This window comes from Halichoerus grypus, chromosome 5, assembly GCF_964656455.1.
Source record: "Halichoerus grypus chromosome 5, mHalGry1.hap1.1, whole genome shotgun sequence".
Lineage (NCBI taxonomy): Eukaryota > Metazoa > Chordata > Mammalia > Carnivora > Phocidae > Halichoerus > Halichoerus grypus.
Genome location: NC_135716.1, coordinates 47,641,866 through 47,657,158, shown reverse-complemented (window position 1 = coordinate 47,657,158; position 15,293 = coordinate 47,641,866). Strand labels below are relative to the sequence as shown.

At 37.2% G+C, this 15,293-nt stretch overlaps 1 protein-coding gene across 1 annotated transcript in view; it reads right to left on the bottom strand.

The window, feature by feature from the left end:
• Positions 1 to 15,293, bottom strand: part of CNGB3 (cyclic nucleotide gated channel subunit beta 3) — a 136,537-nt gene that overhangs the window by 66,885 nt on the left and 54,359 nt on the right. The window contains exons 4-6 of the mRNA XM_078071673.1: positions 9,874 to 10,028; positions 7,420 to 7,572; positions 6,213 to 6,421 (exon numbers count right to left, since the gene is read on the bottom strand). Of these exons, the coding sequence (XP_077927799.1) occupies positions 6,213 to 6,421; positions 7,420 to 7,572; positions 9,874 to 10,028 (517 nt within the window). The remainder of the gene's footprint in view (positions 1 to 6,212; positions 6,422 to 7,419; positions 7,573 to 9,873; positions 10,029 to 15,293) is intronic.

Genomic DNA, 15,293 nt, shown 5'->3' with positions numbered 1-15,293 from the left:
TTGCTATTGATCTATTGTTTGTCATACTCAAGCTTCTTAAGATAGTTGCCTACATTGCTTTATTCTGCATCCTTCTCTCATATTTATTCCTTAACCCATGGCAATTTAGTGGCAATTTGACCTTTGCTCACTTTTCTTATTCCATTAAGACTACCAATGTGAAAGCCACAAACAACCTCCTCATGATCACACCCAAGGAATCCTTTATAGTACTTAGCATTCTTTGATGGCATTCACCATGTTTTGAAATCACACGTATATTTCTTGACTCACTTATTTAAATTCAGTTTATTCCATTAAATGGTTATCTATCTTGAAATGGGAGGTTGGAGTTCACCTATACATATTGGGTAACCTTGGATAACTCCCAAATGTCTGTCTATTTCTGAGAGTTAGGAGGACAGAGTTGACTCTGTTTAGCAACTGTGCATAGTTAGTGGTTAGAATATATTAGGAACCCAATAAATACTTATTGAGTAGATGAATAGATAAAGGAATTGAGAGATAAATAAAATTTTTTGAAGCATTTGACATTTGGGGGGATATTTGTTCTTGAAACTTTTTCTTTCTTAGACTCTGAAATGCTATCTTTGATTTACTTCTTCAGTTCTAACTTTTTGGTGTCCTTTTTGATTCTAGGGTTAGCCAATTAAATGTCAACATTCCCCAGGACTCAGCTCTCTTCTCTTCCTCTTCATACTTGCTTCCTAGAAAATTTCATTCACTTATATGGTTTCAAATATCTACTGCCATCTAATGTCACTTTCTGAAGCTGTTGAACTGGACAAGCAACTGCCTATTGTCTTCACTTAGCAATTCTTATCTCAAGTTTAACCTACACCAAACCTGAATTCATCATCATTCTCCATTCCCCATTAGCCTAACCATCTTCCCACCCCCCACTGTTCCTCCTCTTGAGGAATCCTATGAGCATCCTCATCTATACTGGTCAGTGATCCTAGACCACTCATTCTCCCTCAGCCCTCATCCAACCAGCAACCCAGTCTACTGATTCTTCTTCCTACAACTTTATTATTATTTTTTTATTATTATGTGCAATTAGCCAGCATATAGTACAATTTCCTCATGTCCATTCTCTCCTTTTGGCATGGGTCTCTTTGCCTTAAGTCTTGTTCCCCTTGATCCATTCTACAATGGCAGCTAGATGATCATGCTAAATCAGATTACTTAACAATCACCATTTATGTGAAATCCTCTGACTCCACATGACTTAAAAAAAATACAAGCTCCCTTTCATGGTCTACAAAGGCTCTACTTTCTCTGTCTCACTCACCTCCTGCAGCATCCCACATCCACTTTATTCAGCATCAGAGTTTCTCACTTTCATGACTTTGCCTATGCTGTTTTCAGAGCTTGGAACATATGTTTTGTTCCTTTTTTTGTGGGGGTGGAGGTGTGCAGATAACCGAAATTCATTCATCAAGATTTGGACCAGGTGTCCTCTCCTTCACATGGTTTTCCCTGTGCCTCATAATCTTTAAGGCTTACCTCTGTCATGACTCCCATTACAAACCTCACCATTTTTCTTTTGTCTGTCTTTCATATGCTGAATTACTTGGGTAAGTTCCATATCTTTGTCTAGTTTTTCCAGTTTCTAATGCAAGCAATATCTAACACATAGTAGGTGCCCAATAAATATGTGATAAGTGATTAAGAGGCATTTGTTACCATTCAGACCTAAAAGAATTAATGCTGTTATTGGATTTACATTCTTAAATTTTAGTTATAGGAAGGGAGGAACTGTCTTTGTGCTATTAATGAGTTAGCCGAAGTATTATAACTTGGACACATGGAAGCAGTGTCTTCTAACAATTATCATCCAGACTATCCAAGTTCAGAAGTTTTAAACTACTGCCGAGCTGTGTTAAATACTGGTTAGCCAACTCCCCAATTCCTGCTCCCCCCACCTGTTTTTGGCTATAATTTTTACCCAAACATATATACTAAGTCTTATAGAAATATATTAGAAGATATATAAGACATGCTCATTTAATGATTTTACTGTGAAACTCAATGGCTTACTGAGCCACAGGTAGACATAGATAGAAGTTTAACTTGAATCATGTACCAAGCTTGAGTAAAATCAGTCAGCTCCTTCAAAGCTTATCTGGGACTGACAGATACATTTCAAGTGCTACAAAGTTAAAATACCACTCTCTCCTCCAACCCTGGAAGAATGTTTTTAGCACTTTTATCCCTTTACTTTCAGGCTTGTCTATGATCCTATGATTGAACAAATGTAAATGAAGCAACAACTTTTTGATTAGATGAAAATGTGATATAGTGATTCTAAAATCTCTCTTCTTTGGAGCACTAAATCAATTTGGCATCATTAGTTTTATGACAACCAGCATGCTTAGCGGTAACAATTAGGCACTTATTTAAAAAATATTACCCTATTTAATTTTCTTTCTCTTTTTAAGCCTCATCATTTTGTAGGCAACCTTTCTTCAGGGGAAGCTTACTTTAGAAAGCATATGCTGACTGCACCTAAATCCTTTTCCAAAAGATAGTTTTTGAAGAAGCTCTACCGAGGTACAATTGTATTTACCTCTTCTGATAAATAATTCATAGAAACTCCATAATTTCATATAGAACAAATGGATAAAAATAATATCATCTGAAACAACTACAATGCAGATTAAATAATTATTCAAGGAAAGAAGATCCTTGAACCAAGATTGCCATTTATTCACTCCTTCAAACATTTCTTGAATATACTCTCTGAGTTCCTAAGATAGAGAGGGAATGAATTGGATACTGTCCTTACACTCAAGAAACTTATTATCAGGTAAGAAAGAGAGCTACAGATGCAAATAGGAGACATTAAGGGAAGTTAAATGTGTGGATATTCATTCATTTGATTCATTCAACAACTTACTGTATGTCTTCTAGATTCCAGATTCTGGCCTTAGGTATACACATTTTCTTATTTAATCTTCACAATAGGTTTATGAGGTGGGTACTATAATTCCCATCTTATGGATGAAAAGATAGTATTTAATGAAAAGGTGAATTTATTTTCTTCAAGTAATGCTATTAGTAAATTTCAGAGATGGAATTTGACCCTGGTCTGTTTGTTTCTACTACATCTTAATTAGCCTCATTTTTATTTAACAATTAAATAACAGAAGTATGAATAAAGTGTACAAAGCATGGAGAAGGGAGTAGTTAATTTTCTTCAGGTCAGGTTATAAACAGTAACTGAGAAGACTAAGTGCCAAAAGTGGTTGACTATAACATTAGGTCTGATTGACATTGTCACTAGGTGGCACTGAGCATTTCCATGAATCGTTGTGATGGGTAGGTTTAGCAGTGTTGTGGGTATGAGTCTCATATCTCAGTAATCCTCATTGTCATTTTCAGCTCTATTTTTGCTGTCTATAAAGGAAATTATAGATAAGAGACGCTTTTATTGGTCTTTGATACAAAATTCTATTCTCTATTTGTGTAGCATCATCTTCAGAAGAAGGATATTGCAAATAAATATTGTGCAAAACCCTCCTAATTTCCTCTCTTGTGGCCTTTTGCACTTTTGTTACTTGTCTTTTTTCCAAGGCCTTGGGGGAATTAATATTTCCATCCTCCAGCCCTGAAATACCTGGCAACTGTAGATATTTAATAAATGTTTGTTGAATGAATGAATGAGTGAATGAACAATTTGGCGGTATACCAAAAGTAGCATAGATAGCTAAATGTAGTCAGATCTTCAGTTTGGGTACTTGACTTGCATAGTCTTCTTAACAAAATGTAATCAAGTTTCAAAGGCTAACACTACCTATTCTAAATTAGAGAAACAATTAAACTTCTTTTGAACAAACAAAGCAATTAGTTCCTGCTCTGTATTTGTAGTTTGTGATAATGTCTTTTAAATAGAGCCCGTTGAGTGTGTTTTTATTGGTTATTTTTCTTGTTTTTAACACTCCATTGTGTGTAAAGCCCTCTTAGAAAATTGAAAATAAGTCTCCCCTTACTGATTTTGTCATTTTCCATTTGTCAAACATTGATTTTCTCCCCCCTTGTGCATCTAATGGAGGTTGAAATTAGTGCTCTTTTTTTGTGGGTTGTTTACTTCTTATTTGTATACCATCATCATCATTCATCAAGCTGCCAGTGAGCTCTCAGGATAGTACTGGTAAGCTGACTAGTACTCTGAAGTCCACATAAGGAATATTTTGAATAGATTCTTGCTACAGCTATAGCTGTTGCCTTTAGAATTTCTTTCTAGGAAAGCTTTCAAATAATAAGATTTCTTCAGCGAATAATTTTTTTTCTAAAAGAAAACAATAACCAAAACTACTCCTTTCAGCTTTTTGATAATTTAAGATTATCTGGAGATTCAAAAGAAAATATTCGGGAGATGAAGGAACCCACCTTTATTCTTCAAAAATATGTATGAACCCAAGGTGCCATGTATTCCCTCAGTCTGTTCTTCCTACTGTGACAGATCCATTGGAGGGTCTGTTCTGTGCAGTTCCCACTGAGATTGTGACAAGGATATTACAGTGGACATCAGTTGGAAAGGAAGCATCCTTCTAGTTAGTGGGGGAAGGGCTGAGGAGTAGAAGCTTTAAGATTTGGGTATGTGCTCGTGAAAACATATTCTTCTGTTAGATTGACTGGGTTGCTTATGAAATTCTCTCAACACTGAAAATAAATCTAGGAGAAAATAATTTCTCCTAAGGGTAAAAATGGTAGTTTCTGAGGTAGGCCAGTGCATTTGATGGTGAGAATTGGGATGGGATAAACCTGGATAGGGGAAGAGTGAATAGAAGAGAGGCCAGTAGATACCATATTAATTTAAAAAAACCACAAAACCACAGGGGTGTTTTATGTGCTTGTGATTTGCACCTGTCTGCAGGGTGTGTGGCTTCCTTCTTATGGTTTGGCTGTCTCAGTGAAAATCTTGATGGCTCATTGTTATAGCACTATCTAATAGCACATTTTGCAATGGTGGAAATATTCTATGCTCTCTGATATGGTAGCCTCTACCCAAATGTGATTATTGGGCACTGGAAATATTGATAGTGTGGCTGAGAAACATGAACTTTTAATGTTATTTAATATTAATTAAAATTTAAATTTGGATACATCTCTCTAGTGGGGCCACTATATTGGACAGTGCAGTGAATCTACACTGATTAAAAGGGTCATGACAGCTTTTCTTTTCTTTTTAAGTTAGGTTTTCCCAAAGTGTCAAGACCTAAGAACTTGGACTTGTTTTCTGTACCGTGTACAGGTCCTGTGCTCAGTGCTGACTATACAATGATAAATAAGGTACAGCTGTGTCCTAAAAATCTTATAGCCCAGTGCTTTCTCTCAATACCAGGTTGTCTCCTGAGGAAGTTGAATAGACTCTTATGAATGATATAATACCTGCCTTATTCTAAAAAAATATTGAGGTGAATGGCAGATTGCAAGGTGGTGGGAAACAACTGCCTCATAGACTATTTGAGGTGTGATTACTAGAGAAATATTTATTAAATTATTTTTTTTGCATACATAGTTTATATATATATTTTTACATTATTTAGAAAAAATATGTATATGGTTTTGATATTTCAGACCTGGTTTTATCTTTCTATGCTCACATATTATCAAATTCTGAAAAACTAGCCAACATGAACCAACATGGTGTAGTTGGAATGAGCATGGGTGTTGGAGTCAAGGTCTGGATTTGAATCCTGCCTTAGCTGCTGTCTAGCTTTGTGCCTTGAGCATCTCGCCTACCCTCTCCAAGCCTCAGTTTCCTCTTCTGTATATGGGGTTCATAATAATATCTTTCTTATAGGGTGATTGAAAGGATTAAGTGAGGCATTGTAAAGAAATTAAGTGAAATAATAATGATAGCTAACATTTAATATGCACTCATTAGGCACTCAACACAGTTCTAGGCATCAGTTCATTTAGTCTTTCCATCAACACTGTGAAGGTACTATTGTTATTACTATTTTTAAGATGAGGAGACTAAAGCACAGGGAGATGCATGGTCGCCTGCACATAGTGTGTGCTCAGTGGTGGTGGTTGTTGTTGTTGTTATTACTAGTATTACTATACTGGTGGTTTCCAGAGGTTAAAGACTCATACAGGCAGAGATAGCCAGTCAGACATTAAATAAACAGTGTTGTAAATCTATTTTTGTAGTCCAATCTGATATTTGTCAGTTTTTGCTTTTCCCCAGCCCCACTTACGATTATGTCTCCTCCTTTTATAAACTGGAGTCTGGGCTGGATTAATAGCATATCGCAAAGGTAGATGATATCACATATGAGGTCTGCAATAAACCAATAGTGTGTGTTGTCCGGTGTTTGATATGGAAAGATGAGGCGCAGTGGTATAAGCCAGCAGTTCCAGTTATAGGCAATGGTGACAAGCAAGAGCCACAGGAGATAGAGTCGATCTAGAAAAATCCAAATGGCATGTTACAAGCATTAAAATAATTCTCTTGCTTAGTTTGGTAACGTTGGAGCTCTGTCCTCTGGAGATAAGCAAATTGCTATAAGAGGGTCTATTAAAATTCAGTGCAATTATGACTCTACAGTGGAAAGCACTGGGCTTTACAAGGGATGTTGAGTGATCTTATCAGCTCTTCTGATATTGGAGAGAGGCCTTCTCCTCTTGCCGAGAAGTGGCCATTCTGAGTCTGTCCCCACAGGTAACTGTGCTATACGGATCAAGGAAGAAGAGACCCAGGGAGGTCAGAGATGCCCTGTTTGGATAACTGCAGCAGCAGGTCTTTTGTGCATCAGTAGTTAAGCTGCAGGATCACCCAGACAGGTTGACAAAAAGCCACATTTTGCTGAAAGAGTATAGCTGACCTGGAGAGGTCAGAGAATCAGCCCATTCAGGCAATCCATGTCCTTTCACACATTGCTTTCTTCTGCCCAAGGGAGGCCATAGGAAGGGATCTGTTCAGTTAGAATAATTAACAATGTGAAGGCATGGAAGAAGACAGATACTTCATAATGACTTTTTGGGGGAAGGGTGTCAGTGTACGTATCACTGAATGCTTTGGGGCTTTCTTTTCAAAAGTAATTACAGGCAGCATAGACTGGACTGCCTCTTATTTATTTTTATCTATCTATCTATCTATCTATCTATCTATCTATCATCTATCTATCTATCATCTATCAATCACTTATCTATTTTGATGATTATACATTTACTTTATTCCACATTATACTGGCATGCCCTTTAAAAACAGGCAGGAATATTTTACCTCTTGCCTTCAAGAGGGGCAAACAATCCATTGCATATTTAATATAGTTTAAATTCTGCTTTCTAGATAGATTCAGAATGTGGGCTAGGGAGAAGTGGAAGCCATCTGTGACTTTGGGTTCCAGGGGTTCTTGGTAATAGCTAGCCCTCCCACTGGGATAGTCAACCCTTTGATGGTACCTGTGTATGGATCTATGCTTCTTGGAAGTCTAATTCGTTTTAGGTACTCTGTCAGAGGCATCTTCTGGAATTTAAAGCACAATATGTGATAGTAATGTTCTTCTTTTAGCTTAGCATTGCTTTCTTGTGTTGATGGTACAGCTGTGGGCTTTGCTTTATAGGGAAGAAAAAAGAACACATTTTTAAGAGCTTAGGTTAGGTTAATGAGAAAAACTTGGATTTCTTGAAGTCAGAACATTTCAGAATCTCCCCTTCTCAATATAGGTAGATAAGGCATGTTATGACATTGAAAATAGTGACATTAATGACAATATCCAGGTAATGAAAACACTGAAATTTGGAAATAAACAGCAGATTTAAAGCTTCCTAGTAAATTATCCCAAAGGTGTTACAAATAGGATATTTTAATCATGGAACACTATATCTAAAACTAATGATGTAATGTATGGGGATTAACATAACAATAAAAAAAAATTAAATAGAAAAAAAAAAAAACAAATAGGATATTTTAATTAATTAATTTAAAGTAATCTCTAAGGGTGCCTGAGTGGCTCAGTTGGTTAAGCATCTGCCTTCGGCTCAGGTCCAGGGTCCTGGGATTGAGCCCCACATCAGGTTCCCTGCTCAGCGGGGAGTCTGCTTCTCTCTCTCCCTCTCTCTCTACCTCTCCCCCAGCTTGTGTGTACTCTCTTTCCGTCCGTCTCTCTCAAAAAAAAAAAAAAAAAAATCTCTACACCCAAGGTGGGGTTCAAACTCACAACCCCAAGATGCTCTACTGACTGAGCCAGCCAGGCACCCCACAAAGAGGATATTTTAAATACAAGCTTAATTCTTACAAATTCTGTAGCATGAATAAAGGCAGTCCTTTGATTTACATTGAAAAGAAACATTACAAATATACATCATGCCACAGGTTTTAGTTTCATGCTTCTCTAGTCTCACACAGATCTTTCAAGTTATGGATAAAGCTCGAAATATTTTTTTCAACTTATCTTTATCAAAATATAATAACTGATTTATTATAGCCTCTTCTTTTAAAAGAGAAACTACTATATAATACACAGTTTATTTTGAAAATCCAACTTATCTTATACAGAATTATAAGGCAACCCTCACCTCTATCCTTTATAATTAACAGTTTGATTTTTAACTGTTATTAAACAACCAAACTTTCTTCTATTTTTATCTATACATATGTAAATGTTTTTACAAAGATGTAATCATAATATATATCACTTTTGTGCTCTGCTTTATTGCACTTATTAATTTTTCATAAACACATTTCTGTAATTATTAGGGAGGCTGATAATTGCCCCACTCTGCCATGTGATTAGTTTGGTGATGTTCCTTGCTATGTTGTGTATTCAGGTAGTGTTCTTGTATTTTTATAATAAGTGCTTTGTATATCAGGGGTATTTTGTTTTTAAGATTTTGTTTATTTGACAGAGAGAGAGAGAGAGAGAGCACGCACATGCCCACAAACAGGGGGAGCGGGAGAGGGAGAAGCAGACTCTCTGCTGAGCAGGGAGCCCAATGCAGGGCTTGATCCCAGGACCCTGGGATCATGACCTGAGCTGAAGGCACACGATATTAATCAACTAGCCACCCAGGTGCCCCTATCAGGGGTATTCTTAATTAATATTTACAATAAAACTTGCCATAGCAGATATTGCTGTTGCTTTGCTCGTATACCATGGGTCTAAAAGTCCTGTGCAGAGGGCTCCCTGTGTCTGTCCCCCTCAGCATTTTTTCTCAGATGGCTTGCTTAAAGTACTGGAGAGTTAGCAACATGCCCCAACAGTAACCCTTAACTAATGGAAAACAGGATTTGGTGGATTGATACCCCGCCACTTCCTCCAAAATACATAAAGAACTTACACAACTCAACACCAAAAAAACAAACAATCCATAAAAAATGGGCAGAAGACTTAAATAGACAATTTTTCCAAAGAAGACATATAAATGGTCAACAGGCACATGAAAAGATGCTCCACATCACTCAGCATCAGGGAAATGCAAATCAAAACCACAATGAGATATCACCTCACACCAGTCAAAATGGCTAGTATCAAGAAGACAAGAAATAGCAAGTGTTGGCAAAGATGTGGAGAAAAGGGTATTCTTGTACACTGTTGGTGGAAATGTTAATTGATGCAACCATCGTGGGAAACAGTGGGGAGGTTTCTCAGGAGAATTCTTAAGTGTGATCCACACAGTTTGTTAGCTGGATCAAGTCTGAGGGCCCACAGAAGAAGCCCTCTCATTAATACATCTTTATTGTCTTAACTCCTGTCTCCATCTTGTCGGCTCTCACCTTCCTGGATCACCCTCAATATAAACTATTTGCACCTAAATCATTGTCTCAGGGTCAGCTTTTGGGAGAACCCAAACTAAGACATTACATGTCCCCTCATAACTTCCTTTTTTCCAGTACTTTGAGATAACAATGCTTACCAGTTTGGGGGCTGGTTTCAGGTGAGGATATATCTCCTTCTGCCAACTTTTTCTTGTAGAGCATTGTTCTTTGACGCATCCTTTTCACCAAGTTGTGTAGTTGGGCATCAGCATACTCATTTATAACAGGGGATCCAAGTGGTTTGCTTTTTGGATTAAATGAGGAAAAAAATGGTGATAGAGATGGAACCATGAAGAGGTATATACAGGGAAGAGATTAAGTTTTTTCACCCTCTTTATAGATCCTACACTATTAAATGCTCCTTTTTTTTAATTTTTAAAGATTTATTCTTTTGAGATACAGAGAGAGAGAGAGCATGAGCAGGGGGAGAGGCAGAGGGAGAAGCAGGCTCCTCGCTGAGCCAGGAGCCAGACGTGGGGCTCGATCCCAGGACCCTGGGGTCATGACCTGAGCCGATGGCAGACGCTTAACCATCTGAGCCACCCAGGCACCCCTAACTGCTCCTTTCAAGTTATTTCATCTTTTCTTTTTTCCCTGCTTCTCATATAGAGTAATCCTTGTCCATCTTTTCTCTCACCTACCTATATGCAGAAGCTATGAATGTATTTTTTCTTGAAGTAATTTTGTGACTGAATGACAAAAGGCAAATAGAGAAGAAGAAACATGTATTTTCATGAGATAAACAAATGAAGGTAGAAGAGAGAAGCAAGGGATATACTTATGTAACTATGCTTCATTTGAGTGATATTTGATATTTCTTGTTCATATTACTAACTGTAATTTTAAAAGAATTATTCCTCATAATTCCTTGATGAACCATATTTTACATAAATATGTAAACATTTAATAAACTTTGGTAAAGAAAAATAGAAGGAAAGTCTTACTGAAACTCTATTATTGAGATGAGTGAGGCTTTTAAACTTTGTTTATGTATCTATGGAAGAATAAAAAACTCGTTAGAATGACATTTGTTCCTGTTTTAATTTTTTTGATAAGAGCATAGAGAACACTCATTTAAAAAAAGAGCTGATGAAAAAAATAGTATTAACACAGTAGTCCTCTTTTCTTGAAATTCAATCAGGGATATAAGCAAAAAAAAAAACAAAACCATATTTGACAATTGTTCTTGTGTTTGGGGTTGCAAGAGCTTTTGCACTCCAGGCCAAATGCATCATAGTAATATTGGGATGGGTTAGAAGTAGGCCTTTTTTTTTTTTTTTTTTTTTTTTTTGCAAAACAGGCAAAAAGCCATCGTGAAAGGCGAGATAAGAAAGAGAAACTTGTGGTCTGTGGGTGTACTTAGGATATCAGTTTTAAGAAAGAGTACCTAAGTAAGATGTGGATCTTGAAATTGATTCTTTTAAAACTATCCGTGTTTTTTTTTTTTTAAGATTTTTTTTTTATTTACACAGACATACGGAGAGAGAGAGAGAACATGAGTAGGGGGAGAAGCAGAGGGAGAGGGAGAAGCAGAGGGAGAGGGAGAAGCAGGCCCCCCACTGAGCAGGGAGCCCGATGCAGGGCCCGATCCCAGGACCCTGGGATCACGACCTGAGCCGAAGACAGACGCCCAACCATCTGAGCCACCCAGGCGCCCCTAAAACTATTTGTGTTTATTAAGACCTTGGAAAGTTTTCATGTACACTCAGTGATACGTGTTCTCTAACTTAAACTTGTTGCTTTAGTATAACACAAAGGGATGACTTCTTTTTTTTTTTTTTTTTTTTTAAAGATTTTATTTATTTATTTGAGAGAGAGAGAATGAGAGAGAGCACATGAGAGGGGGGAGGGTCAGAGGGAGAAGCAGACTCCCTGCCGAGCAGGGAGCCCGATGTGGGACTCGATCCAGGGACTCCAGGATCATGACCTGAGCCGAAGGCAGTCGCTTAACCAACTGAGCCACCCAGGCGCCCGAGGGATGACTTCTTTTGATGAGGTAAAATGGATGGCTGCAATCAGGGATGAGTTCACAGTAAAAGATGAATGGCACTTTGATTGATAATGTAAAGGGAAAATATTCAAAGCAAAGGATACAGCCGGAGAAAAAGTGTATCAGTTGCTGCCCTGTGGAGTACAACAAAGGCTCAAACATTTTAACATAAATTCCCAAATCACCTATGAGGTCAGCTGAGACTAATGGGGAAGTAGAGCAAGATTCTAAGCAGAAGAGGGACATTATAAGCTATATTTAAAAAAAAATAATGGAAAAAAGAAAGAAGTTAATTAGTTGTGGTGTGGAGGAAGTCTGACTCGAAGAAAGGAGAGAGCTGAGTTAAAATATATGGGTTAATATAACAGTGGAAATTTCAAGTTTGGTCAGTGGACTACATTGAATAGTGTTCTGCTAAAATTCATTTCGAACTGGAGCCTCAGATTGTGACCTTACTTGAAAATAAGGTCTTTACAAATGTAACTAAGTTAAGATGAAGTCATACTGCAGTTGGGTGGGCCCCCAATCTAATGACTGGTATCTTTTTTTTGTAGGTTTTATTTATTTATTTGACAGAGAGTGAGTGAGAGAGAGAGAGAGAGCGAGCAACCTGGGGGGAGGGAGGGGCAGTAGGAGAGGGAGAAGCAGACTCTCTGCTGAGCAGGGAGCTCGATGCAGGGCTTGATCCCATGACCCTGGGATCGTGACCTGAGCTGAAGGCATAGGCTTAACCAACTGTGCCACCAGGTTGGTATCTTTACAGGAAGGCCAAACGAAGGCAGGGAGGAGACACACAGGGAGAACACCATGTGGCAATGAAGGCAGAGATTGGGTTGATACATCCACAAATCAAGAAACACCAAGAATTTCTGGCAACCAGCAGAAGCTAGGAGAAGGGTATGGAACAGATTCTCCCTCAGGCTTTCAGAAGGACCAAACTGGCAGGCACCTGGATTTTGGGCTTCTAGCTTATCGAACTGTGAGGGGATAAATTTCTGTTGTTTTAAGCCACTCAGTTTATAGTAATTTGTTGTGGCAGTCCTAGGAAGTTAGCAAAGTGGGTGACTGTGATGTTGCATAGGCAACTCAGATGGAGGCCTAAGTTGTAAAATAACTAGAAATACATTCAGTTCAGTATATGTCTGTGAGTGAAGAATCAAATTCTTTTAAAATACATTCTGTACAGCAGGCAGTTGAGAATTTAGGTTTGGAATTCAGCAGTGAGGGCTGAGCTGGATGGAGATGTTGAACGAAGGATCACTTTTCTAGAGGCAATAGTAGAAATTATACAGTGGATCAGATTACTGGTAAGAGCCTGCATAGAACAAGAAAAGATCGGGAGGTCAAACCTTGTAATTTGCTGACATTTAAGGAGTAGCATAAGATAAGGAACTGGGAAGTAGCAATTAGAGAGGTAGATCTGAAAGAGAAAAATGTCACAAAAATCAGGGAAGCTAAGAGTTTGGAAAGAGAGGTCAGTGGTGTCTCATGCTGCACACAAACTGCAAATTTTGTCATTTTTGTCTTCACAAATATTTTGTAAAAGTGCACAGGCTCTGCCTTTGTTCATGAAGTGGTATTTTAGATTTCCATTCATTTTTTCCTAAGCTCAGTTAAAAGTGGTATTTATTCCCTCTAGTAAAATGTTGAATAAACTTTGGCTTTTGCAAATTTACCAGATTCTTCTTAATGCTTAATTAAGTATTAAATTCATTTTTCAATGACTTAACTCTTTAGAAATTCCAGTTGATCAAAGTCCTTTAAAACCATTACTCATGCCTTGTTGAAGACAGGGATTGGACAAAGAATATTATATTCCAATTTGGGAAGATATGGGGGAGAGAGGAGCAGGTTTTTTTTCTTTTGTTGTGTTTTCTCAATAATTAATGATAAATTCAGACAGTTGTTTTCAAAAGTTACATTTGAAGAAAAGAAACCTGCTTTGACTGACTGGACATTTTTATAGGAGTAAATTTCAGAATGAAAATACTTGAATTAGTATAAAATTCTGATTATTACCAATGTATCTTGTGGTTGACCATAAAACGTACAAATTTGGGCTGGTATAGTTATAACTCAACCAAGTCTTACTTGGCTTTCTTCTCATATTCACCTCTAAATGCTGTGAAGATTTTGAGTTGTTTATCACATTTCACTTGTGCATATGGTATTGTTTGTACACATTAGTTTCTACATATGGAAATGTACATATGGATGTTATGATGCACAATTTCCTAACCTAAATTCTTGATCTGTCTAGAATATGCTAAAATGCATTTGTGACTCCAAAGTTTATTTCTAAATCCCTGCCAGCAGTCCACTCTCTAGATCTTTTCTTCTGTTAATCTCTAAGTGCTGGAGGTTGTGTCCAAGATATTTATTTTTATTGTTAGTGAATCACATTGTAATGGCCCATAAATGTAGTGGTGCCTAACTTTGTTAAAAGTTAAACAACATTTTAAGACTAAAGTAACAAAAAAGTTATAAAAATATTATCACATAGGTTATACATTTATATCCATAAGACCCATATGTACACATGTATGCATACACATCAACATATACACACATCAACATGCCTAATAGCAATCCTTCCCAAATCTTAACCCATTAGGAAAGAGAATGGATACACATATCAATGTAAACATAAAATAATCATAATACCAATATGTTTCATGTTAATAAACATGTTAACTTCTCTAATGATCTCAGGTACTTTTTGAGAGTAAAGTGGGCAACAACTATGTTTTTACCACTTTTCCCATATAATAGCAGCCTGAAAGAGCCAAATGATGTGCTCACAAAATGTTCCTGAATAATGGTGTCTTGGGAAAGTTCTAAGGCACATTTTGAATGCCTCATTCATTTATTTAATAGATATTTATTGTGCACTTACTTTGCTTCAGGAAAGATAACATGTCCTATATTGACTTTAAAGATTCTTTAAAAAAATTTTTTTAAGTAATCTCTACACCCAATGTGGGGCTCAAACTCATGGCCCTGAAAGAGTCACATGTTTTACCAACTGAACCAATCAGGCACCCTGATTTTAAAGATTCTTTAGTTAAAGTCCTCTCTTTCATTTTACATATGCCCTTAGATTTATTCTTACTTAGCTTCTTCTGAGTAAATTTCTGGGGTTTTTTAATTTAAAAACTGACTGATTAGAATGTACCATGGACTGAATTGTGTCCCCCCTCAAATTCATACATGGATGCCCTATCTCTCAATGTGACTGTAGTTGGAGATAGGGCCTTTAGAAAGGTAATTAAAGTTAAATGGGGTCATAAGGATTAGGCCTTAATTCAACAGGATTTGTGTCCTTGGAAGAAGAAGAGGGCTCTCTCTCTGTGCATGCATAGAAGAAAGGCATGCGAAGACACAGTGAGAAGGCAGCCATCCATAAGCCAGGAAAAGAGGTCTTACCAGAAATCGTGACAGCACTGTGATCTTGATTTCCAGCCTCCAGAACTGTGAGAAAATAAATTTCTATTTTTTAAGTCACTCAGTCTGTGGTATTTTGTTATG